The sequence below is a fragment of the Marmota marmota genome, unplaced genomic scaffold, assembly GCF_001458135.2.
Source record: "Marmota marmota marmota unplaced genomic scaffold, marMar, whole genome shotgun sequence".
In the NCBI taxonomy this organism is placed as follows: Eukaryota; Metazoa; Chordata; class Mammalia; order Rodentia; family Sciuridae; genus Marmota; species Marmota marmota.
This window is the reverse complement of record NW_026000108.1, coordinates 32,690,952-32,718,239: the sequence shown is the minus strand read 5'-3', so window position 1 is coordinate 32,718,239 and position 27,288 is coordinate 32,690,952. Positions and strand designations below refer to the sequence as shown.

The window sequence follows — 27,288 nt, the reverse complement described above, 5'->3', positions numbered from 1 at the left end:
AAACAAGGAAAATTTTTTTCAAATAAATTATGCCTTCAGCTGCCAAAATTTCTTGATATAATTAGATAATATTTTAAAACACATTAGAAATAAGTGTGTTCACTTAACATTATAGTCACTTTATTGCTCTAGAAAGTTAGTTTTCAAAACCATCAGATTACACATACAGTGATGAGGCTAGTTGCACACACACAAAATCAACTGTATATTATGAGGTTGCTTCTCCAACATAGTGGATAAATATTACAAAAATACAAAAATAGCTGGTTACAGTTAAGCTATCAAAGTAGAATTTTTCTGGCAATCTAGCCTAAGAATTTCATCTTTCTATAGATTAGAAAGTTGAACAAAAGGAAAATTGATATTACTGATAAATCACTAATGAATGTATTTGAGAAATCCATATTACATGCAGACAGAAGAAAACAGGATACAAAAACAATTATATTATTCTATACTAAAATTGTGCTACGTTTTTGAACATTCCCAATCATGCAACAATAATAAGGATCAGAATGAATTTTATAAAGTAGTTGATGGGAGTTCAATGAACAGGATTTAACACATTATACAACTCAAATCACAGTTGCATAATACAGCCAATTTCTTCAAATATATCTATGCATTACAAGACTGAAATGCATACTATTCCCGATTCCTCTCCCAGGCCCATTACATATTACCTTACCTAAAAAACTTTCCACTTAACCTTTCAAATTAGATTTGATGGATAAATATGTAATCTACAGGATATTCTTCATTATTATTTCAGACATGAGTATAGCCATATGCTCAATCTTCAGTTACATTCCTTTCAAAAGACATCTGACTGCTGCAATTTTCTAGGAAAATTCAAGCCTAAGAAACCAAGAAAACTGAAGTCAAGAACCTGAACTAGGTTAATTTTACAAACTATAATACTAATAAACCTATCTGTCCACATTTGTAAAAGGATTTCCTATTTAAGAAATATTTCTCAATGGGTCTTTGAAAGCAAAGTTGTGTCACTACTACTTTCTGATATAAAGTGGTTATGTGACCCCAAATATTTATCCAATTGACTAACAGGCTTACAGTTGAGTTTAAAAAAAAAAAAAAATCAAAGCCACAGAATTCTTATGGAAATAAAAATTCAGAAGCTCCTAGCATAAGACATAAACTGCCTCTTATAATGATACATCCAAAATAAATCTGTCCTAGCAAAGTAGCACAAAATCAATAACAATTTGAAATAGAATTACAGTGCTTCTGTTAAATCATCAACCAAAATTACTGAATGGCAAAAGAATACTGTCTTAAAATATACTAAATTCACATGTTATTACCATAATGAATTCATGCCAGATTAGGTTACAAATTAGGTAGAAACAAATTTCAGAACTATTTTTTCAAAAAATAAATGTACTTCATGATACAGGCACAGCAGCATCTAAAAAAATTGATACATTTATCACTAGATACAAACTTCCTTAACCATTAGCAACAGAGCACAGTAAAATTTTTCTCATCAACTTTTGAAAAGGCTTGATTTAACATGCCAGGAAAATGACTATTTTTCCATTGAGATGCATTTACTATGTAAATTGAATTGAGGTCAGTGTTAACACCTGGAGTTTAGTATACCCTAGTAGAAGTACCAGCTGCTAATAATGCTTATATTATATACATAGCTTAACTAGATGTTAAACTACGCAACTGTTGGTGCCAGTCTGCTTATAAAGGCAATGCTTTGGAGACAAAGTCTTCTCACGAACAGTGGACAAGCAGGCTTCATTATTATGTGTTCAACAACAATTCTCAGTTCGTTAAACAAGTTCCTGCAAGATAAAATAGTTTTTTTTCAAAAAACACAAGAAAAAAGCAGTATAGTGTTACAAAATGCTGATGAAGATGTTACCCAGTCAACAAAGAATTTGAGGAATGATTAACATAGAATGAACCATAGGGAACACACAAATATATACATCTCCAGGGTGGCATGTAACTGTTGTCCCAGCACTCAAGGGGGACTGCTGGAACCAAGGAATTCAAGACCAGTGATGGTAACATAGTGAGACCCATCTCAAAAAAAACAAACACATCCCCCCCCCCAAAAAAAAAAAATATATATATATATATCTCCACAATGAAATTCTCAAAATCTGCACCCATATCTTTTTTCAGTGAAAAAGTTCAAATAACAAAAGCATTCTAAAAAATAGTTATCTTGGGCTGGGGATATAGCTCAGTTGGTATAGTGCTTCCCCTGCACGCACAAGGCCCTGGATTCAATCCCCAGCACCACCAAAATAAAAACTATCTCTGAGGACTGAGATTAGGAAAGACTTTCATTCTTTTCTTTGGTAGAGTCAGGTAATATTCACATTTAACTTGGGCAAATTCAACTTGTTCTTTTTTCTTTTTTTTTTTAAAGGGGGGGGAATTTTAATATTTATTTTTTAGTTTTTGGCGGACACAACATCTTTGTTTGTATATGGTGCTGAGGATTAAACCTGGGCCGCACGCATGCCAGGCAAGCGCGCTACCGCTTGAGCCACATCCCCAGCCCTCAACTTGTTCTTAAAAAGAGCAAAAAAAAAAAAAAAATTATGGGTAATTCACACACTACTAAAGAACATATTCTCTCAGAGTTTTCCTCTTCTGTAAATTAAAAGCATGTACTTAACAGAGTTGTAATGAAGTTTAAATGAGACAACAAAGATGGTCAATAGAAGTTACTTCCCAGAGCTTCTTTCTATTGATAGAACTGGCTCTTTATATTCAGACTAAAGCCCATACAATATACTATATGATCTTATCTCAATCTAACTATGGCTCATCTCTTGCCACAACTTCTAATTGAGTTATGTTGCATAGATATGCCTCAAACACAGTGTGGACTTTGCCTTTGCCCCAACTGTACTCACTGCCTACAAAGTACCCTTTATTACCCATGGTACATGTTACATGTATACTATTTGGCAGGTATATCCAAAATCACATATATTGTACTGTAAAATTTGTAAGTGATTTGAAAGAGCAAGAGTATTTTCCTATTCGTGAGTTTGACCTTATATGCTGACTCATCCTGCATGAAGATGCAACTCTTGTTTTACTTTTCTGTATCCGTTTTGTGACATCTATAGTTTGAACTTTTTTTTTTTAAGTATTTAATATGCTCTCACACAAAGACAGGAATACAATTTGCAAAAATGCACATACAACCAAAGGCCAGTATTTTCCTTGTTACAGCACTATTATTCACAGTCTCTTTAGCTACCAGACCCAAAACCTGGAGATGGAGGCATTCTATCTCATTCTTCTTCCCACACCCTAAAATGCTACATCCTAAGTATCTTTCTAACATTTTAGCTTTTCCACTAGTGCAGGCTCTGTACTACTCTAATGGGTTTGCACAGGTCATCTTCTCTTCTTGATAAGCTTGTAATACATCTTCTGAAATAACTCTAAATTGGGGGCTGGGACTGTGGCTCAGTGGCAGAGTGCTTGCCTAGCATATGTGAGGCACTTGGTTCAATCATTAGCACCACAAAAAATAAGCAAGTAAAAGAAAGGCATGCTGTCCATCTAATTAAACTACAACTACATATACATATATGTAGATATATATTGTAAAAATCAGATCAAACAGGTGTTCCCAATCCTTCCATGTACAAACCTCAAAGGCTCCCCCACCTCGAAATAAAATCCACACCTTTTCATGATCTAGTCCTTTCTACCATCTGTCGTTCTGGGCAAAGACCTTTACCACTTCCCTATGTATCTCCTGAGCTCAGACATCAAATGTTGGTATGACAAGTACTTTCAGGCACCCTTGTGCCGGGACTCAGGTTCATTCTTTAAAAGACTTGGTTTAGGGCTGGGGATGTGGCTCAAGCGGTAGCGCGCTCGCCTGGCATGCATGCGGCCTGGGTTCGATCCTCAGCACCACATACAAACAAAGATGCTATGTCTGCCGAGAACTAAAAAAACAATAAATATTAAAAAAAAAAAAGACTTGGTTTATTATCCCACTTCCTCAGTGAATTCTCACTTATCTCCTATTCTCTATGATTTCACAGCACCTTATCATCATACTGACTTAGGAGTCTAATTAACTTGTCAGTAAGTCCCACAAAGCAGATATTTAATTCTACATGCACCTGTTATAATCATACATTATCAATGTTTTCTGAATAATTCAGTCAAATGAATAAAGCTAGAAAGTACCCTAAAAAATACTGTGGTCATAAAAAAGAAAGAAAAGAGTCATGGTGTTCAGCAGAATCTTCAGTGATGATGAAAATACCAGGTATCTGGGCTGTCTAATACAGTGGCCATCAGTGACATATGGTTTTTAAGTACCTAAATGAGTTTATTGTGACTCAGGAGCTGAGTTTAAAATTTTAAAACAATAAATATCATGACAGGTAAAAATGGTATTAACTGTCAGTACAGACAGCCTCAAAACCCTTAACAAAAAATAGTGTAGTTCAGAAGATGTAGTTTTATTGCATTTTTTATTGATATTTTCCATTACCTTTCCACTGTTATGATTAAAATGTATACTTATAAGCAATCTTTGAAGACATTTATTAGCACATATTTGTGGTAGCTTGACCCACTGCTATCTTTTCATTTTTATTTACTGAAACATTCTAAATTTCTAGATGTACTAATGTGACTTAAGGGTATATGAAAAAAACAGGGTATAATCTGCTAATGAAAAATGAAGGTCAGGTCAGGGAACTAGAAGATAATACCTGAAATGAATGCATGGACCAGAAAGAAAAGGAAAAGACTCATGGAATCAATAAAAATGAAGACATTTTATTAAGGAACTCATTAGGATTGTATGTCTAAAACAAATAAGCTCTACTTCAGAAAATATCCTAAAAAGACATTGTCTAAAAAAAAGCATAAAAAGCCCCCAGAAAGAAAAATCAGCTCATAGAATAAGGAAGATATTTATTTAGAACCTAAAAAATAACAAGAGTCTAAGTACTTACTTTTTAAAGAAAAAGTCTCAATAGGTTACCCATGCTGGCCTGAATTCTTGGAATCATGGAATCCTATTACCTCACCAGCCTACATAATAGCAGAGACTAGAGGCACATGTCTGAATAGTCTAAGTACTTTTAAAATATGGTTCATTTCACCCTCAGGAGGAGGTTTCCACCTCTACCAATGAAGAAATTTAAATTTAAATAACTTGCCTACAGTCACACACCTGGTAAATGATGGGTCAGCATTCAAATTCAGCTCTTTTAAGTGTACTTGTGATGGTATTATAGAGTTAATCATAACATACTGATTGAATTTCCGGCTGAATTCTACTACATTATTTTAAACATGAAAATAAAAGCTGTGTTAACATTCCCAAATTACATTTTAAAATCTACTAAATGCAGTTATTCATTTTATTTCTACTTCACTTTAAGAACAGAATATATAATTCAGTGTATACTAAACTTCCATTCCTGAAAACTACTAATTTCCTAAAATACTTCTCTGCTTCCTCATTATTCTCATCCAACCCATTCTGTACAAGAATATCAGAATATTCTGAGCATGTTAAAATGATCATTCCCACACATCTAACAGATTTTAAATTTTTGATATTGAAACTCAAGAAGTTTTTGACATGACTCCAATATACCTTCTTAACCTGCTTTAGCAATTTATCATTCTGAATTTGCACTGGAGTCAAACTCCTTTACTCAATGCCCCTTCAAACATGGCCTGCACTTTTTTTCCTCTGAACTCATGTCCCTAATATCTGCCTGCCTACCTAAAATGCTTTAATGTTTTAATCCTTCCAGATCAAATTTAAATCTCTAATTTGGGAAATTTTCCTAGGCTTGTCTATCTTCTGGCCCAATGACCACTCCCGCTTCTGTGAACTATAGATAATACGGATAAAAAAAAGCAACCATATGTGATCCCTGCCTTACCCAAGGGAGACATGTTCCAGGAGCCTCCATTGGGGCTGTTTTGTTTTTTTTTTTCCATACACATATACCTATGATAAACCTTTATTTATAAATTAGGCATTATATATCATAGATATGCTAGGCAAAGGGATGTTCACATCCCAGGTGGGAAGGAACAGGACAGCACAAGATTTCATTATTCTATTCAGACCTATGCACAATTTAAAACTTGTGAATTATTTATTTATGGAATTCTCCACTTTTGGATGATATGTAACTGAAATAAGAAATAGTAAAGCTGTGGATGAAGGGGACTATATATTGATTTGTGAATATTTTATCCTAAACTATTGCTTATTAGTATTCAGGACATGTTTTTGTTTCAACTAGGAAAGCTCCTAGAGAATGGGATTTTTTGTATTACACATCTTTAAATTACCTAACCATAGTAGTGTTTTCAAGGTGGTCAAGATAACCCCAGTTGTAATTTCTAAAAAGAAATACAGATGTTTCCAGACTAAGAAATTCCAGTTTTTCAATTTTATGATGGTGGAATAGTGACACATTCAACAGAAACCATATTTTCCACAACTAGAAATATGCTGAATACTCTTAATTGTGAGAGTGTGCAACAGCAGAAAGCTGCAAGCCCAGTTAGCCATTTAATCATGACAGTGAACAACTGACATAGTGTACTGATTGCTGTGATGTTTGATAGGGCAGGTGTATTAAATGCATTCTTGACTTCACAATATTTTCAACTTACAATGAATTTATAACGATATAACGCTATCATAAGTCAAATAGCATCTGTACAACTACCTCAATAACCCTAGCTAGTTCTAACACATAGAACTTAAATTTATACCACCAGCAGCATGGTGATGCATGCCTGTAATCCCAGCAGCTTGGGATGCTGAGATAGGAGGATCATAAATTCAAAGCCAGCCTCAGCAAAAGCTAGGCACTAAGCAACTCAGTGAAATGCTGTCTCTAAATAAAAAACAAACAGAGCTGCAAAAACGTCTCTTCCAAGTTCTAAACTGTTAGTCAAATTACTTTTACAAGTTAAAAATACTACATTTCGACAATTCTCTAAAAAACAGAACATACTTAAACTTATCATCAGCTTACCGACAATATGGATTTCTTCTGGAGGAATATCGAAGAGTCAGAAATCTATAGTAGATAAAAGGCTGGAGCAAACTTCCTTGACCACTGAAATAAACAAATACAGAGTAATAACATACATTACCAATTCATACATATACTTTCAAAAGGCAATAGTCAATTCAAATGGAGAATGTATGTCTTCATTTAAATGAAATATATCTAAACCCAAGTTATTTTTAAAAAGGAAATAAAAGAATATAGATGATGGTAAAGAGTAAAATGTTATTGCTTAAACTTTTATAAACATAATCTATAAATATTACCTATTTTGTTTTGGTAGTAATAGGGATTGAACCCAGAGGTGCTCTGTTACTGAACTACAGCCCCAGTGCTTTTCATTTTCAGACAGGGTCTTGCTAAGTTGCTCAGGCTAACTTCAAACTTATGATCCTCCTGTCTCAGCTTCCCAAAAATGCTAGGCTTAAAGGCGTGCACCATCACACCTGGCCATGTATTACTTTTGAATTTTTTATTTATTTTTCAATGCTGGGGATTGAACCCAGGGTTACTCTATCACTGAGCAATACCCCCAGCCCTTTTTACTTTATTTTGAGATATGGTCTTACTAAATTGCGGAGGTTGGCCTCAAATCCTACTGTTTCAGCCTCCTAAGTAGCTGGGATTTCAAGTGTGGGACACTGTGCTCAGCTGAAATTATACTAAATAAATCAGTAAGTTACATAAAAGCGTTTCCATAATTATCATTGATGAAATTAAATTTTAAGACTTAACACATACTCAAATAAAAAGTACTTTATTTTATATAAACAAACAAAGACTCAAAACTATACTGGCAGTGCTGGAGTTGTGGCTCAGTGGTAGAGCGCTTGCCTGATAAGTGTGAGGCACTGGGTTTAATCCTCAGTACCACATAAATAAATAAATAAAGGTACTGTGTCCATCTACAACTAAAAACAAAATATTAAAAAAAAATTATACTGGCTCACTAGCAAATTTACACAGCCTATACTAATTAGTATTCTTGGTTAAAAAGCATAATTAAATACCTCAAGAAAGATACGTATATATAAATATATGTTATGTCTATCTATCTATAGATATGTTTTTGAAACTCCAAGTCTGGAATTCTTCCTAGAAAACTCCATCTGGATTAAAACTTTCATGAAAATAACTAATAAAACATAGCAATGGGGCTGAGGATGTGGCTCACTGATACAGTACTTGCCTGGCATGTGCAAGATCCTGGGTTCAATGCCTAGTACTGCAAAAATAAATAAAGAAAAAATAAGTTGGGTATGGTGGGACAAGCCTATTATTCCAGCTAATCCTGAAACAGGAGGATCACAAGTTAGGTCATCCTAGACAAGACTCTGTCTCAAAATAAAATTAAAAAGGGCCAGAGATGTAGCTCAGTGTTAGAGTACTTCCCTAAGCATATAAGAGACCCTGGGTTCAATCCCTACTATCACCAAAAAGAAAGAAAAAACACAACACAAACCTACAGTGGACAGAAAAGTAGTAGGGTGACATAAATTTATATAACACCATTATGTTTATGTAATGGATTTAGTATGCAACTACTTATAATCGTTGTTATAAAAACTATATAACAACTTTGAAAAGAGCAAAACATAAATCTATACGTACTATTACAACTGTATCTTGAAACTTAATTTGGAGAAAATACATTAAGATGCTAAACGTAGTTTCTTATGCTAATTTTTTAGTCTTTCAAGTTGCATCATATTATTTTCGGGGGGGAGGGGATGTTGAATCAAACTCAGGAGTACTTGACCACTGAGACACATCTCCAGTCCTATTCTGTATTTTATTTAGAGACAGGGTCTCACTGAGTTGCTTAGCACCTTGCTGTTGCTGAAGCTGGCTTTGAACTCGTGATCCTCCTGCCTCAGCCTCCCAAGCTGCTGGGATTACAGGCATGTGCCACTGCACCCAATGCATGATATTACTTTTATAGAAAAAGTACAAACTTACAAACATCACTAAATTAAATGTTACATCCATTTTCTCCAACAATTTGACAAATTAACTTTCTAAATTGAAAAAGTAGGACTAGGGTTGTAGATCAGTGGTAGAGCACTTGCCTAGCATGTGTGAGGCACCGGGTTCAATTCACAGCATCGCATATAAAAAATAAATAAAATAAAGATTCACTGACAACTAAAATTAAAAAATTAAAAATCAAAAAAACAAACAGGGGCTGGAGTCGTGGCTCAGTGGTAGTGTGCTTGCCTAGCATGTATGAGACACTGGGTTCAATTCTCAGCACAACATACAAATAAATAAAGGTCCATCAACAACTAAAAAATATTAAAACAGACAGGGGCTGGGGTTGTGACTCAATGGCAGAACACTTGCCTCATATGGGTGAGGCACTGGGTTTGATCCTCAACACCACATAAAATAAATGAAATAAAGATATTCTGTCCATCTATAACCAAAAAATATTTTTTAAAAATAAATACATAAATTGAAGAAGTAATGCAAACAATACAGAAAATGTACATAGAAAATACTCACTGAAAAACAAGTTTCCCCTCATCCAAATTAGCCCTTTCTCAAAGTTTTAGCACAATCTCAAATATACTTCTATTTATGTACACAAGTATACAAAATGGCTAATACTAACAGTGCACACATGGTAACACCCCATACTACTGTTAACTAACATATTATACCTTGGAAAGCATCCCATATGACAATACAGAAATTACCTTGTTCTTTTTATAGGTTCAAATACTCCTTCTTATACTTACTTGTACCATTATGTAATAAGCTCCCTAGTAATGAATATTTAGGATAGCTCCAGTTCACAATTAGGAATAAAATTATAATGATCATCCGTTTACCCATCTTTGCATGCATGTACATGTATGTGTAAGACAATTCAAATTATAAGTTAGTTCATTTTTAAATATAGTTTTCTAATATTAGACTGTGTGTCTACCATGAAAGGTAGCACACAAAGAATAGTCATTATTTATGATTGCTTTAAATGTTAGCTTGGGTACATTCAAGTTACATATTTAAAAGCATAAGTAGCTTTTCCTTTTAGAAATGGAGGCCTGGGGATGTAACTCAGTGGGTCAGCCCTTGTCTAGTATATGCAATACCTTGGATTCGATCCCCAGGCACTGCAAAACAAAACAAACAAAAGAAATGGAATATAACTTCATAAACAAATTTTAATTCTTTAAAATAAAGTAATAAAAAAACACAAAACACTGAAAAAAGAACAAAACTCAGAAAGACCTTCCTTGTTCATGAACTAAAAGACTATTGTTGCTGGGTGTGGCAGTGCATGCCTGTAATCCCAGCAACTCAGGAGACCAAGGCAGGAGGATTGCAAGTTTGAGGCCAGCCTGGGTAATTTAGTAAGACTGACTCAAAAATAGAAAATAAAGAGGGCAGTGACATAAGCCAGTGGTGGAGCACCCCTGGGTTCAGCTATAGCTAAAGAATATTTATATTGTTAAAATGTCCATACCCAAAATGATACACAGATTCAATGTAAACAGTATCAAAACACCAACTTCACAGAAATAGGAAAAAAAACCTAAAATTCATATGGAACAAGACTAGAAAAATCAAAAAAATTATGAGCAAAAAGAACAAAACTGGAAGCATCACACTACCTGTTCTTACACATAAAGGAACACAGTAACCAAGACAACATGATACTTGCATAAAAACCAACACAGACCAAGAGAACAGAAGAGATCCTACAAATAAATATAGCCAACTAATTTTCAACAAAGTGTCAAAAACATATACAGGAAAACAAAAACACACACTAGAAAAAGGATAGCCTTTATGATGGTGCTAAAAAAAACTGGATATCTACAGGCAAAATGGAATTACATCCCTGTCTCTCTTACCATATACTAAAGTCAACTCGAAATGGTCAAAGACCTAAATGAAAGACTTGAAACTATCAAAGTACTAGAATAAATCATAAGAGGAACACTTCAAAACACTGGAATAAGCAAATTACTTTTCTACATAAGACCCTAAAGGCAATCAATAAAAGCAAAAATGGACAAATGGGATATATAAAACTAAGAAGTTTTTGCACAGCAAAGAAAACATCAACAATGAAAAGGCAACCTGGGAGAAAATAATTGCAAACTATTCAACTGAGAAGAGATTAATATACATGATACACATAAGGAGTTAAAAAAACTTAAACAAATGGACATATAATCTGAATAGGTGTTTTTCAAAAGAAAATATACAAATGAACAACAAGAAAAAGTGCTCAACACTACTAGCCATCCGGGAAATGCAAATCAAAAACCACAATGAGATATCATCTTACTCATCAGAATGGCTACAATGAAAAAAATAAAAAAATAACATGCTTGGTGAAGATGCAGAGAAAAAGCAACTATTAAATTCAGCGGGTGAGAATGTAAATTAGTACAGCCATTACGGAGAAAAGTATGGAGTTTCCTCACAAAACTAAATAAAATTTAAAAAAAAAAAAAAACAGAACTACAGTATGATACAGCTATATCCCACTTTTGAGTATATAGCTAAAGTAAATGAAATCAACATATCAAAGGGATGCCTACACTCCTGTGTTTGTTGCATCACTATTCACAATAGCCAAGATATGAAAATCAACTAAGGAATCCATCAGCAGAAGAATGAATAGAGAAAATGTGACATACATATCCAAGTACATACACATAATAATTATTTAGCCACACACACAAAAATATATTGTCATTCATGGCAAAAATGGAAGGAACTGGAGGACATTATAAAGTAATAAGCCCAGCACAGAAAGGCAAAAATTTTATGTTCTCACTCATATGTATAAGCTTAAAAAATTGATATCAGAGAAGACAGTAAAATAGTAATTACTAGAGATTAGGAAGGGAAAAGGGAAGGGGAATACAGGGAAGTTGGACAACAGACACCAAAATACAGTTTCACTACAAGAGTAAGTTAAGAGTAAAGAAAACAATAAAGCTATTTCCTCTTTAAATATTTCTAGTAAATTCATATCTCCTTTACAATAATGTGAAAACTAAGATGTATGCGTACATAGTAAGTGTTTAAATGAAATCTTTAAGGAGCACAATTTAATTAATCTACCAAGAAAAATGAGGTATTTCTCTAAATTGCATTGCATTTCATTAAAATTATTTTAGTCATTTTGTGTGTGTGTGTGTGTGTGTGTGTTGCTAAGGATTGGAACCAGGGCCTCACAAACGCTAGACAAACACACTACCACTGAGTTGCAACCCCAGATCCTTAAGCTAATTGAAGAGGAACAAAATAATTTTGCTTATTAAACAGAATTTGGAGGTTTCGAAGTGTAGACATCAATTACATCCATATCCATATATATAATAAAAAAAAGTTACCTACTATTTTTACTTTTAGCTACTTACAGGAAACAAATGGCAGAACCTGGTATTCCTCAAGACCAGGATTAGATAACCCAAGAAAAATGAGTAAGAAAGTAAGGAGGCAAAAAGTTCCTTTTAATAATTAAAGTGTTTAAATGATCAAGATCACACAAGAAAGAGATGAAAATTAGACCTATACATCAAGGGGAAAATACTGAAATTTTTATTTTATCCCTCTTTTTTTTCCTTTGACTTAGATTACATTAACCCTTTATGTAACTTCAGTTTTTAGGATAAAACTTAACTAAAATTTGGGATGAAAGTTTTAAAGATGCATCAAATTCTATATTCAGCTTCCTTGCAGATGGAAGAATTTTCAACATTATCTATTTCAATTAACTTTTTTTTTTTATGCAGTGCCAGAATCTCACACATGCTAGGTAATATGCACTTGCCCAGCACGTGTGAGGCACTGGGTTTGACTCTCAGCACCACATAAAAATAATAAATAAAATGAAATATTGTGTCCATCTACAACTACAATAAAATAAATAAATAAAAATCTTTCATTTGCATCAATCTAGAACTTTATTTAAAGTATATTATCTAGTTGGACCCATAACTTAAGCAATATGTGGTGACCATAGAGTTTTCAGAGGAAAGCATTACTTAAAAGATAGGAAAAGATGCATTTACATTTAAGGAAATCTACAAAATGTTTAGAGAGACTGCTAAAGAAAGATGTAATTATCAGGTATACACAAACATCATTAGTTTTTCAAGGCAATGAATATGAAATTATAAAATATAAATTTATAATCAATAATAGTTTATTACAAATCAACAAGATTAGGAAAAACAAGATATGTAGACATTTTACAGGACATTTTGGTATTTCTATTAAACACAAAATGAATTTAGCTTATAATACGGCAAAATGAAGTCTGATATGTTAAAGAAAACACTGACACCTAAGTGTAAGCAGAAAAAGATGTATACTACATCAGTATTTGGAAACAAAAAAAAAACATGGAAACAAAATGTCCACCAATAAAGAAATGGGTAATAAAACAGCACACTCATCTGATATAACACTATACAACCATTAAATGAAACAAACCATGACTGTATATTAGTATAAACAGGTTATGAAAACATTCAAGTAGGAAAAAGCATGGGAGAGACAATAAATTATGATACTTATGTATTTACTACACACTTGTATATTATTAAAGGATTCTTTTATATGTACATATCAAAACAAAACTGCAACTAAGGGTTGGGGTTGTGGCTCACTGGTAGAGCACTCGCCTCGCATGTGTGAAGCACTGGGTTTGATTCTCAGCACTTCATATAAATAAATAAAATAAAGGTCCATCGACAACTAAAAGATTAAAAAAACTGTAACTAAGACCTATAATCAAATAATATTTTAACTTTTATCTATAATATCTTGTTCCTTGGAAAACTAAAAATTGAAAAAAGAATCATCCAGATAGACATATGCCCTGTTTTAAAACTTAAATGCAAGATATCAACAGAGAGATCAATGATATTTTAATGTTCTAACTTTCAAAAGGAAAGCTTTCTTTATTCATGAATTACTTTCCATACCAAGGGTACAAACAAAATAAGGAGGCAATCATAGACAACTATTACTACAAGACCATAATTCCAAGCAACATGAAACTTAATATTTTTATTTATTCATTTAGTCATTAGCTTTCCAAAACAAATGTATTTTTATTCTTACCTAAAAAGCATAAAAACTGTAGCAGGCATCAAGAAAATTTCATTACAAGCAATGAATTTCAGAATATTCTGTTGATTACCACTTAATTTATCCAAGACAGATCTCAACAAAGGTAAACTATTTGAACCCTTTGCCTAAAACAAAAGAAAATATACATTAGTGATAATGAAGTATTTTTGATAACTGAATTACAGCCACCCTTCAGGAAACATGGAGGATTGGTTTCAGGATACCACTAAGATTCCAAAATCTGCAGATACTCAAGATGCTTATTTAAAATAGTACAGTATTTGCATATAACCTAAAAACATCCTCTTATACCTTAAATCTTCTCTAGATTGCTTATAATTCCTAATACCATGTAAACGCTATATATATAATTGTTAATATTGTATCATTTAGGGGAAAAAAGTCTATACCTGTTTACTATAGACACAAACTTATTTTTGCAAATATTTCTTACCTGCAATCAGTTAAATCCACAGATGCAGAACCAAGGGATAACTAAGAGCTGACTAAATTTTCTTTCTTTATAGATAAATAGCACATCCAACAGGCAAGAGAACCAGAAGTTAGTGATACAAAAATGACTGAAAGTTTACAAACTATTTAAAAATGAACAATGTATTTTCTTGCTTTATTTTGTGTATTTGAAGTCGAAAACATTAATGAAAATATTTTTCATTCTTAGATGCTTTTGTTTCTTTAAAAAAAGATTATTTTACCAAAAAATGTTATTATTTCTCTCCAATCTTAACAAAATCTGCCTATTCAGTAATACAGTTAAAATATCTGTGATTCCTTAGCCAATAAATGATAAAAATTATGAAGTCCTGGGCTGTGATTGTAGTTCAGTGGTAGAGTGCTTGCCTAGCACACGTGAAGTACTGGGTTCGATCCTCAACACCACATATAATAAATAAATGAATAAAATAAAGGTATTGTGTCCATCTACGACTAAAAAAAAAAAAAAGAAAGAAAAAAAGAAAGAAATTATAAAATCCAATGAAGTCTGATTCAAGGCACAAATTTGGATATTTTAATTAAAATTTCAGTGTATATGCAGTAAATCCACCTGGCACACTTATGTTAGGCTTAATGTTCCAATCCAGCAATGAAATAATTTCAGGAAGACAGCAGTCCTTAATATTAGTGTAAGAGAGATTTGTTATAGTCTATCTGGTATGTTGGAATTATACAGTGACTAAATAAGAAACCTCTGACAACTCATCAAATCTTTTTTTTTTTTTTTGTACTGAGGATTAAACCCAGGGGTGCTTTACCACTGAGCTACATCCCTAGTCCTTTTTTTATTTTAAGACAGCGCCTGACTAAGTTGCTGAGGCTGCCTTTGAACTTGTATTATTCCTGCCTCAGCTTCCTGAGCCACTGGAATAACAGGCATGTGCCACTGCACCTAGCAACTATCAAACTTAAAAAGGTTTTTAAAAAAAAATTAAAAAATGGAAATTCCTCTGAGAACCAAGGAATAATTTTAAGTGCAATCCTTTATCTACAAAATGTATTATATTTGTTTTGTTTTTGTGGTGCTGGGGATCGAACTCAGGGCCTTGTGCATGCAAGGCAGGCACTCTACCAACTGAGCTATATCCCCAGCCCCAAAATGTACTATTTATGACACCTCAATAAAAACTTCTAAACTCAAAACTACTATATCACTAAATAATTCATAACAAGTGTGTAAGAGAACAGAGGAACTTCCTTGTGACAAATGCCAGAGTGTCTTAGATCTTAAACTCCCAGGAATCAAAGAAACAGCATTATTTTACTTACATCAAGGACCTTTTTCGTGTATGTGGCAGCGTGAAGCAAAGAGAATAACAAGACTGGGAAAATACTCACTGAAGAAAACAATTAAGGAAAACACAAAATTATCAAGTACTTTGCAAAACAAGCCATGTATTAAGTTCAAATATACAAATCTGAAACACCACCTGCAAAGTGAGTTCAGTGAAATGGCTATTGGTTTACTAATATATTTTGAATTAAATGAAGTTTTTGTTTTTTATAAAAAAGAAAGTAAACTATTTCACTTTCTAAAACACCATTATTTTTATGAAGAAAACTAATAGTGAAGTTTTTTTTCATTTATTTTTTATTGGTTGGTTAATAAAACACTGCAAATATTTGCTAAATTATATTAAAATCTAGGCTACCTCAAAGTTTTTGAGGTAATAAAACATTGCAAATATTTGCTAAATTAAATTAAAATCTAGGCTACTTAGTTTTTTTCTATGCATGCGGTTTTTAACCCCACAATGGCCATCCTGGCCACTTAAGTTAATCTTCAAACACAGAGAGAGTCTTTTACAGTGCTTTCACAGATCTCACCCCAGGTATAAACTACCACGGAACTACAACCCCAGCACATTTAACTTTTTACTTATAGACAGGGTCTCATTAAGAGAATGAAAAGAATTTGAGGCAATGGTTTAAGGAATAATTCCCAAATTTTTCTCAGTTGAAGATGTTTTATTATTTCTTTCCTACAAAGATCCCATTATATTTTAAGATAACATACCTATAAAGCTGATATAATTATCCTCTCAATTAGTAAAAATAAAAAAGATAGTATATATCTGGGGTGGTATATAATCTACTGAAAGTCTCATCAGTTTAATTTCAGACATAAACAGAAAATCTCTGTATTTAAAATCATTGATTTGGCTTAATGCCCCAGGGTAAATATACAATTTTCATGCAACATTTTGTAAAACAGAAATTTCTCAGAAAATTCCATTCTCCACCCCAAATTTTTGCCAGCCTTATAATAAAAACAAACAAACAAAAAAAAAATTGTAATTTCCATGAAATGATAGAGACTATTAGTCAATCGTGACTGGTAAAAATACTGGCCCTAAAAATATAAGCAGTTTCTAAGAAATGAATCATTGCTTTTCTATACTTGCTGAAGGCCTGACATGAATGGGAAGTGGTAATGCTCTAACAATCTAAGACTCAAATTTATTACATTCTCTGTTAGGACCCAAAGGTTCCAATTTCCAATTGGTAAGCACCTTCATATAGTATTAAAAGAACCAAATCGTGTTAATACAGTAGTTCTCCAAATTAATACCCTGACCAATTCTTTCTTGCCACTCACAAGAATTAAAATGTCAATTACCCAGAGATCTCTCTCTCTCACTCACAAACACACACACACACACACACACACACACATGCACACACAATTTTAAACTTTTTAATGAATCATAAATCCTCTGAAACTGATGAAAGGTATAATCCTCTCTTCTTTAAGGCCCTCTGTGAAACTGTTTTGGCTTAAATAATACAATTTAAACTCTGACATGTATCCAGACTTGAAGATCGATTCAATAAGTAGTAGTATCAGATAATGAAAACAGAACCCTGAATTGGGATCAAGACACCAGCCTTCCAGTCCTGGCTCTATCACAAACCTCATTTTCCTTATCCTCTGTCAAACAACAAGAAATCAAAGCCAGAGATTTCTAATGATTCTTTTATCGCTAATATTCTAGAGTTCATAAATCATTTTTTCCTAGTACTGGGGATTGAACCGAGGTGTACACTACCTTAACTTTTTACTTATAGACAGGGTCTCACTAAATTGCCCAGGCTGACCTCTAACTTTTAATTCTCTGTCTTATCCTCCCAACTAGCTGGGATAATAGACATGTAGCACAAAGCTTGGGAACAAACTGTTAATAACATATTCATAATCTTAGCTCTCAATGTCACTTTTAAATTATTTAGAAAAGATAAGGGGTGAAAAGTTTACAATTTTAACTCTTAAGTACTTGTCATTGATAGAGCAAGGGCAATGTATCACCTTTGTAAGAACAAAGATCGGGGCTGGAGCTGTGGCTCAGTGGTAGAGTGCTTGCCCTTCATGTGTGAGGCCCTGGGTTCAGTCCTCAGCACCACATAAAAAAATAAAATAAAATAAACACAAATAAAGATATTAAAAAAAAAAAAAGATCAGAATGTTTATGATAATATTTTGGCCACCTTTATTACCATAATGCCTAACTTCCTTAGGAATTAGATTAGTATTCCTTGACAATTACTAGTTTATGTTATTCTCACTGCTCCCTTTCCCCTCCCATAGAAATTTAAGGAAGAAGAAATCCTAAACTTCAACATTCCCATGAGAAATGGGTTAGTGAATAACCAACTGCATATACAAGACGGGTTGTCTTCCCAGTCATGGGTCTCATTTGGCATGACCTCATGACTCACTCAACAAAAGTTAAGTAAGCACCTGATCTGTGCCAGACACTGAGCTATACTTCACTTCCATCCCTTTATAAATAGTGAGGAAATGGAAATTTATTTTGCCAGTATTTACGTGTTGGAGGCTGTGTAGGCCACGTATGATTATGGGTTTGTATGAGCCATCACAAGGAAGGGAGGTTACTTTTCTGAGAACTTCAATAATGCCCAGATTATGCTGACATCCTGCCTTAGCTCAAAGACCTAGGTACAAATGCAGACGAAGGTGGGTACGACCTGCTAAGCTTCAACCAAGTTGTTTCTGCCACCTTCTTCCTGTTTCCTCAGGAAGTTCTTTACACTGAATCCCACTGGTGTTCCTACTCATTTAAATAAAGCCTGGGGACTCCATTTAGGAGAGATAGACCCAATCTCCATCAGAGCTGGTCTCCATCGGATCCTGGTTTTCACTTATTTTTGTGTATTATTTCTTAAATTTCTCATACTTTTAATATTTCTAATCTGACTCATCCCCCTAGCTTGGGGAAACTGAGTAAACATCACAAAGGTCATGACCTATAGGTAGAGTGTGTGCCTGGCATATACAAGGTCCTGGGTTCAATCCCCAGAATGACAAAAACAAAAACTATTTAAAAATGATAATTCACAATATAGGTATCATCTAAGTGGACATTTAGTCTTAGAGAAATATTTTTTTTATGTTTTCCACTATATATAGTTGTATCAGAAATATTCAAAAGCCCTTAAGCTGGATTAGTGGTGCACACATGTAATCCCAGCAGCTTGGGAGGCTGAGGCAGGAGGATTACAAATTCAAATTCAGCTTCAACAACTCAGCCAGGCCCTAAGCAATTTAGTGAGACCCTATCTCAAAATATAAAAAAGGGCTGGTAATGTGGCTCAGTGGCTACACACACCTGGGTTCAATCCCTGGCACCAAAAAACAAAACAAAGAAACAAAAACCCTCAAACTCTTACATCAGCACTTCTTAAAACACTAAGTAACTTCCTAATGGGTGATCTATACAAAAAAAACTAAGAAACATTAATCTCACAATGCACAAAGGTCCTATAACAAAGAATCCTATTTCAAAATCTTTAACTTGGTGCTTCCCAAACACAATGAATTGTAGAACTTCTCTCCTTTTTGGAATAATACCCATTATCATCCGGCAATACTTTTGAAATTGTGAAAGCATACATATTCCAAATGAGTTATTAATTCTCAATAGCTACATGGATTATCCATATGTATCTATATGTTGTTTCCATATATGTTATCCATGTTTCTACATTACATACAGTAAATATTATTTTAAATTTACTAATCATTTCTTGATAAATTTTCATTTGTTCCTAGGTCACTGAAAGTTAAAAAAGGAAATAGGTGGGCTGGGATTGTGGCTCAGTGGTATAGAGCACTCACCTCACATGTGTGCAAGGCCCTGGGTTCAATCCTCAGCACCACATAAAATAAATAAATAAAGTTATTGTGTCCAACTACAACTACAAAAAAAAAAAAAAAAAAAGGAAATAGGTGATGATCTACCTTTTTAAAAGGAAGACATCTAGATACTTTCTCAAAGAAGCTATAAATTAAATGAAAGAAAAATATTTGGGGGGGAGGTATGAGGGCTTGATCTCAGGGCTTCTTTACACCTGAGCTACATCTCCAGCCCTATTTATTTATATATTAATTTACTCAGAGACAGTGTCTCACTAAGTTACTCAGGGCCTCTCTAAGTTTGTAAGACTGACCTCGAATTTGGGATCTTCCTGCCTCAGCCTCTTGCGTTATTTGGATTAAAGGACTGTACCACCACATATGCCCAGTTAAATGAAAGAAAATTTTAAGTATTCACAAATCCTATATAAGCTTATGCTTTGAATCTGAACTTTAAAATACCCATTGTTAATCAAGAAATTTATAAAAGAGAAGAACATTAATAGACAAAGTTTAAAAATCCCAAATCAGCTCTTCAAAGTTTACATTTCAAGCTTTAGTGTCTGAAATTTTTAAAATAAGCATACCTTTTTCATATAAATGAAGTGCCAAAAAGCAAAAACTTCAACTTTTATTGAATGCCCTTGTTACTAATCTTTCCTATAGCAAAAAATAATCAACAGATCCCCTACATATTTAGTTGGTCATTTCACTATCAAAAAAGTAGAAAAGGATACTTGTAACAGGGTAGGAATTGACAAAGATGAGTGAATACAACAGGTAGTGGCAGCTGTCCTCTAATAAAGCTTGGGCCAGAAATGCTCTGCTTAATTGAAAGTGCGGCAATCTTTGATGTAGCCTCAGAGCACTGGTAAGAGCATTTGCCAGCAAAGCACGTTGGTAAAAGCTTGCTGCTTCATGCAACCTGTAAATTACCAGAGAAGAAGTTATCATGAGACAAACAACTACCATGTCTCTTCCTCCCTTGTGAATTGCATCATAATTGCACAACACCTAACTCATTTAACTATCAATAGAAAAAAATTACTTGAACTTGTTCTACCTTCTTAGAAGCATCATTTCATATACATATGTCCAACTAAATTTTATAAAGCAGTGATTCTTCGCATCAAGATAAAAAGGTCAAAAATGCAAAAATCATGAACTTGTCTTAACCCTGCACCTACATTTTCGCTCAGATTTTCACCATGCTTAGTTTCACAAATCATAAATCCTTCCAACTGATTATATTACTAAGGACTTGTATTTTTATCTGTCCCTGAACCTTTTACAATTTAACAATTCTTACACCTAAAAAAGTATTTCATAAAAAAACAGAACAATTATCAAAGCCAGAATTATGTATAGTACATACCCAAGAAGAGGCAGAACAAACAAAGCAGAGCAGTACACTGTGAACAATCGAGAAAGCCACATTGCCGTGTCCAGTTTATTGGTCATCATGAATTGCTGTATTTAAAAAGAAAAATATGGTAGTAAATTAAGCCTGCAAATTATGTTAAGAATATATAGTTTTATTCATATTCAAAATATTTCAACAACCTTATAACATTTGTTTTTAAATCATTAAGTGAAAACTCTCAAGGCAATTAACTGTTTCACATAAATGCTCAATGACAAGTTAAAAAATTCTATAGTGTTGATTTGGAAAGCACAGGAACCTGGACAGAAATTTAACTACAATTGTCTGTGTTCTTTCAACACTTGTAATATTGGCTTCATCTATTTAAAAAGAACATTAAATAAGAACTAATTGCTCTCAAGAGAACCAAATGCCTATTCTTAGCAAAATCTCAAACCCAAATAGGCAGGTCTCAGAACTGAATAAAAAGGCAACACACAAACCCAGTTTGAATTAAATAAACTTTTGAAAGGACAAAGTAAAAACCACAGTCATCAGTCAGTTACAGTTGAACTCATTACTCAGTGGATGATCTGCCTAACACAGTGGAGGTGCTCAACATACAACTATCAACTATTAAATATCGCCTGCTTCTCTGATTATGACTTTCTGCATCCCCTTTAGGCTCCCCTACAAGTTTTAAGATGGGATTTGTGCTTTATTTGTTCCTGTAAGTTTCAGTGACACTATATTAAACTTCTACATGCATATTTCTTCATTTTTTCTTATTCTTTTCCTTTGCTACTTTTCTTTCTCCAGTACGTGTTCATTAGCACTAAAAAACGTAAAAATATGCTTTATCATTAAGATGTATTTTATATTCATATTCTAAAGAGAATTTTACATTTTTCAACTACAGTACCACAAATACTGTTAACACTGAGATCTAATACAAACATACATGGGTATATGAAGGATAACAAAGTTTCACAAATAATACTTATTCTTAATGTATTTAAAAAAAAAAAAAAAAGGCTTCCACAGAGCTAATTTTGAAACTCACTAATGGGTGTATTTGAAGTTTCAGAACAATGTTTTTAAGCAATTTAACTTCATTATCTTTGGGGGGAAAAGTGTAAAAAAAAAAAAAAAAACTTTTTAAGTAAAAATGCACGAACATTTAAAAATTCAAATACATTCTACTGCATTCCTTCTTAAATCAATATGTAGGTACTGTCAGAAATATGAAATATGCCTCTTGTTGATTATATCCTACCTACCATACTATTTCTCCCCTAAATTTAAATGATCAGGAATGGTCAAACAGAAGGCTAAATCTAGCTTTCTGTGCTCAGTTCCTCTACAAATGTCCAAGCTCTACATCACAATCTGAAATTTAATTTAGGGATATTTTCTTTAAAATCCATTTGTGCAGGGTGTTCATTTTACCATAAATTGCTGAGCTATGCATTTCATTTTATCATACAATAAAAGAAAAGTCAAAAGGGCATATTTTGGTTTAGATTTTTGAGAGTGACTAGCATTGGTAGCACACATCTATAGTCTTAGCTGCTTGGGAGACTGAGGCAGGAAGGATCACTTGGGCCCATCAAGAGTTCAAGACCAGCCTAGGCAACAAGTGAGACCACATTTCAAAACAAAACAAAAAAGAGTGACCTGGCCAACCACCAACTAGCAGTAAATAGTACAGACAAAAAATATTAATGAATCTTCAGGTAAAAAACCGACTGAGGAACAAGATACAGAGCCTCAAAAACTTCTTCTTAATTAAAGGGAAAAAAGGCATCTTTATAATGTATATTATAATCTTTATAATAAATGAACATGAAATGCTTCCTGATATGGGGTTGGGGTTGTGGCTCCGTGGTAGAGCACTTGCCTAGCATGTGTGAGGCACTAGGTTGGATTCTTAGCACCACATATAAGCAAATAAGTAAATAAAGGTCCATCATTAATTAATAAAAGAAATGCTTTTTTATAATGCACAGAGAAGAACAAAATAATCATTCATGTGATTCCAGTTTGAGAAGCATTCTACAGAACAGGTCTGGGCTCTAGAAAATTAACAATCTTAGGGCTGGGGATGTAGTTCGGTTGGTAGAGTACTTGCCTAGCATGCACAAAGCACAAGGCCCCTAGGTTCAATCTCCCTGGCCACAAAAAAAAAAAAAAATTACCAATCTTGAAAGACAAAAACGGGAGGGAAGCAGATATATGACCAGTAAACATAATGCATGCTTTCTGGCAGAACCCCTGAGGAAAAGGAAGCAGCTTTAAAAGACAATTAAGGAAACTTGAACATGAATGGCATATCAGTTTATACCACCTATCAATGTTAAATTTCCCACATGTGATAACTTAACGTGGTCATGTGAAAGAATACCGAAATATTTGTGGGTTAACAAAGACTTTTAAATGAGCCAGCAAAATTTTAAAGAGTTTATGTAGAAATACTTGCAAAATGTTTTCAAAAAGTAATTCGCCCAATTCACACACTTAGGGTGGAAAAATTAGAGGATAATAATGCTTCGGATGCAAGTAACTAGGAAGTTGCTGACTGGCATCTTAAAAAAAAAAATTACAAAAGCTTGGTACTTCGCTTTGTAAAGAAGTAAGAACAATGTGAAGAAGGAAAACAACAGATGGTTCTGTGCGTCATTTCTATACAATGGCATAAAGTTGACACATAGGTTTCCAGTCCCCACGCAAGTGCGCCATGAGGCTAGTGTCACGGCATACCCTTACACTGCATCTTCAACCTTGGGGCCTAGGACAATTAGAGACTGAGGTGTGGGGAAAGGCAAGAAGGACCAATTTCCAGGACACGCAGGTGACGGCCACCTGCTCCAAGACAGCCAGTTGTGGTTTCAGAAGCAAACTTGTAGCTCCCTCTGTAGCTTCCCTTCGGTTCTCCCCTCTCCGCACCCCCACCCACTCACTCATCCTAGTCCAGAAATCTCTGCGCTTCTGGAACGCTCCGGGTCCTCGCAGTACTTCCTGCTCCTTCCTACCTCTGGCAAATCAACCAACGCGACCCTGCCGGCTCACTTACCACAGCGCCCGCCCCTTGGGGGCCGTTTGGGGTCGTATCAGCCATGGGAGACACACAGGCACCCGGGACGCTGCAATCGCGGAGAGAAGAAACAAGAAACAAAATGTCAATGTCGGGACCACGACCCAGGTAACCTGCTTCCCTCCAGAGGCCCGCCGTGCCCTGCTCCGCTCCAAGCTTTCCAGCCTCCCGAGGAAAAGAGCCTTGCCCGCCCGGTTGCTGTAGACGGTCCCAGAAGCACCCACAGCCACGGGGAAATACCTGTCCCGCACCGCCGAGATCAAAGCGGGTTTTCCAGAAAGACCGAAACGAAGGCGGAGCTTCGGAGCAAGGCCCTAAAGGGCCGAACCAACGCTGCCGGCGCCCGGTTAACTCCGGACCCGGAAGTACTCTTTTCATTTCCGCAAGGTCGAGGCGTGAAGACGAAAGCTCCCCGGAGGTGGCCCGGAGCATGACGGGAAGTGTAGTTTTTTCTCTTCGACTCCACCTATCTTTCACTCAAGTAGGGCGAGACAGAGGTATCAAATTTTGCCTCATTCTCCCTGCTCTGATCATGTCCAAACCACAGTATCTCTCTCCTCCTTAATATAGAGATGTTAGATACATCTTTGATCTCTCCCTCAAGGAGCTCACTCTATGGTTCAACTTCTAAAATTATTTTAGTAATTCTCAAAGAGGCCTGCTGTATGACAGGTTCCATGCTTGGCTTGAATGATAAACAGATGATTATGCCACGGTCTACAGGAGACCCAGACAAATAAGTCGAAATCACGGCATAAACTTGTATAATATGGGCAGAAACTGAGTTAATCTCAAAGAGCACGGAGAAGGGTGCCTAAATCAGAAGGGGACTGGGAGGTTTCCTGCAAATGGTAATTCTGATCCTAAATCTTGAAGGGGGCCAGGAGAAGAAGAAGAAGTTGGGTCAAAGGAGATTACAAACAGAGGAACAGAAAGTGCATGAAATTACAGGAGAGTCAGAGGACAAGTTCAAACTGAGCAGAATGAAGGGGATTGTGAAACATTTGGGCTAGAGAGGCAGGCAGGGATGTGCTCATGAGAGGATCTAAACTTGATCCTGAAAACCAGAGACCCATGGTATTATTTTAAGCAGAAGTGTGACAGCTTAAGATTTAGAAAGATCATTGCTGGGGTAAACAAGTCAGTGCTTAGAAGTCTTGTTATTTTTGAAGGTGAACTAAAAAGGACTCCAAAAAATGTGCTAGGGAACATAAGGAAGAAGGAAACTATCCACTTCCCTTATCTCCAGTATTTGTGTAGGTATCAAAGCAGAACAAACTCAGTTGTGAAGTAAAGTCATGTGCTCATCAAACATTTGAAGAAACCTTTATGTGTAGTTGATGTGCAATCTGTCCTGTGTCTTGTTCCCCTTTGCCTGTAGGCATGGTGTAGCCCCCAGTTTATTCCAAACTGTGGCACCAAGGTTTACCTGAATAGTAAAATGGCCAAACATTCTCTGCTGAGTCCTCCAAGTTCTTTTTGGAGGGATTGGAATATATTATACTGGGGCCTTTACAGCTCTGGGGTTAAGCCATCACTCTGGCAGTAGTGTGAAGGACAATAAGGGGAAGCTAGGAGATTAGTTGGGAGGCCCATTACACATAGGGAAGAAGAGATGAGATTCTAGATTGAGGCACTGTAGTGGGGGAAGAGAAGAGGAAAGATGACTTGGAGGCTGCTTCCAAGACTTGGTGACTGACTGGGTATAGGTGTGCGGGAGAGGGAAGGTCATCTGCTAAGATCTAGAGAAGAAGTGTAGGGAAGAATGCAGTAGATGAGCAGTGGATTGAGAATCAAGCATTAAAGGAGTGAAGAGAAGGAACTGACCAGAGACTATAGGACAGGTGATATATTCCTGCCCCTGGACCTGTCATGCTCCTGCTCCCTCAGATGTATACTTATCCTCAGGACCCATGGGGCAGTCCTGGTGCTACTCAGTTGCAACCCAGAAATCAAATGGTGTCTCTCAAAATCAAGTAAACTTCTCTTTTTCTAAGGCCATTGCCCAAGTTCAGCCCTTAGGATCTGCAGCCTGGATTACCTGTCCTCCCGCTGAGCTAAAATGTTACTTCCTCTGTACTCCCCAGATAAATATTACATGTTTTATAGTACTTGTTACTTCCTAATACTACTTATAATTGTCTCCTGCCAGAGTGACTGTTACTGATTTTTAAAATCCTATTATTAAAATATTAACATATTAAATGTTCCTTATTATAAATTCCATATAGCAAGGAGATTGTCATAGAATCCTTTTAAAATTTTTGCTGAGCTTTTGCATAGATAGCAATAAAAGATTATAATGAATGAGTATAATTCCATGAATGTTGCTTGATATTTTTAACGAATAAGATGAAAGTGAAACAACTAACACATTTATTAAAACTTTATTCCTTTGATAATAATGTGATTAACATATTTGCTAGATTGAACTCTTAACTTTTTAATATCAGATGAACATTAACTCATTTTTTGTGCTACTCACAATGTAACAGCTACCGACATAACACACTTATAAATTTAATCCATACTATTAACATTTTCTGCATCACTTTTTATTTAAAGTGTAGACAACCAACAAAACAACTAATCAAGCTCTGATTTGTAGTGTTGGCTGATATTTTCTTGGTATAAATACTACCAAGATCTTCTTCAAACTACCAACATAATGTTTCTGAATGTTGGAAGTAGGAAGGTATGGGCATAATACACCAATACATATTTCCATCATACAGCTATCATGGGCACAAATAATCTCAAGAACATAGATAATAAGATGTAGTAATGTAACAATGGTCCACTTTACCTTTTAAATATAGCCCTTGCTGCTTATTTTAAAAGAGACATGTTTTTCTTTTCCTCTTCTCCCTGTCCTCTTCCCTAACTTAGAGCAGGGAACAAGATTACCTTGTGTTATCTGTGCTCCACAGGAAGGAGATGTCTGCCAAAGAATCTAGGAAGTAAGTATCTC

General features: G+C 34.8%; 1 protein-coding gene across 2 annotated transcripts; it reads right to left on the bottom strand.

Annotated features, from left to right (window-relative positions):
* Positions 1–98: 98 nt before the first annotated feature.
* Positions 99–24,713, bottom strand: Tmem33 (transmembrane protein 33). 2 transcript variants are annotated; one of them, XM_015482072.2, is made up of 9 exons: positions 24,558–24,713; positions 24,297–24,366; positions 21,236–21,330; positions 20,598–20,785; positions 15,975–16,042; positions 14,181–14,314; positions 7,047–7,130; positions 1,697–1,817; positions 99–858 (listed from the first exon to the last, which is right to left on the bottom strand). In XM_015482072.2, exons 2-9 carry the CDS (start codon positions 24,339–24,341, stop codon positions 853–855), a joined length of 741 nt encoding a protein of 246 aa, XP_015337558.1. In that variant the 5' UTR covers positions 24,342–24,366; positions 24,558–24,713; the 3' UTR covers positions 99–852. The 2 variants fall into 2 exon arrangements, with proteins under 2 accessions (XP_015337558.1, XP_015337557.1); XM_015482071.2 differs by having other exon boundaries at positions 99–1,817.
* Between the last annotated feature and the right edge of the window lie 2,575 nt (positions 24,714–27,288).

Coding starts and splice junctions, on each gene's coding strand:
- Tmem33 (XM_015482071.2), bottom strand. CDS start 24,341: ATGGCTGATACGACCCCAAACGGCCCCCAAGGGGCGGGCGCTGTG. Junction 20,786..21,235: donor TTTGTTCTGCCTCTTCTTGG/GTATGTACTATA, acceptor GGTAATTTACAG/GTTGCATGAAGCAGCAAGCT. Junction 16,043..20,597: donor CAATTCCTACCCTGTTACAA/GTATCCTTTTCT, acceptor TGTTTTCTTCAG/TGAGTATTTTCCCAGTCTTG.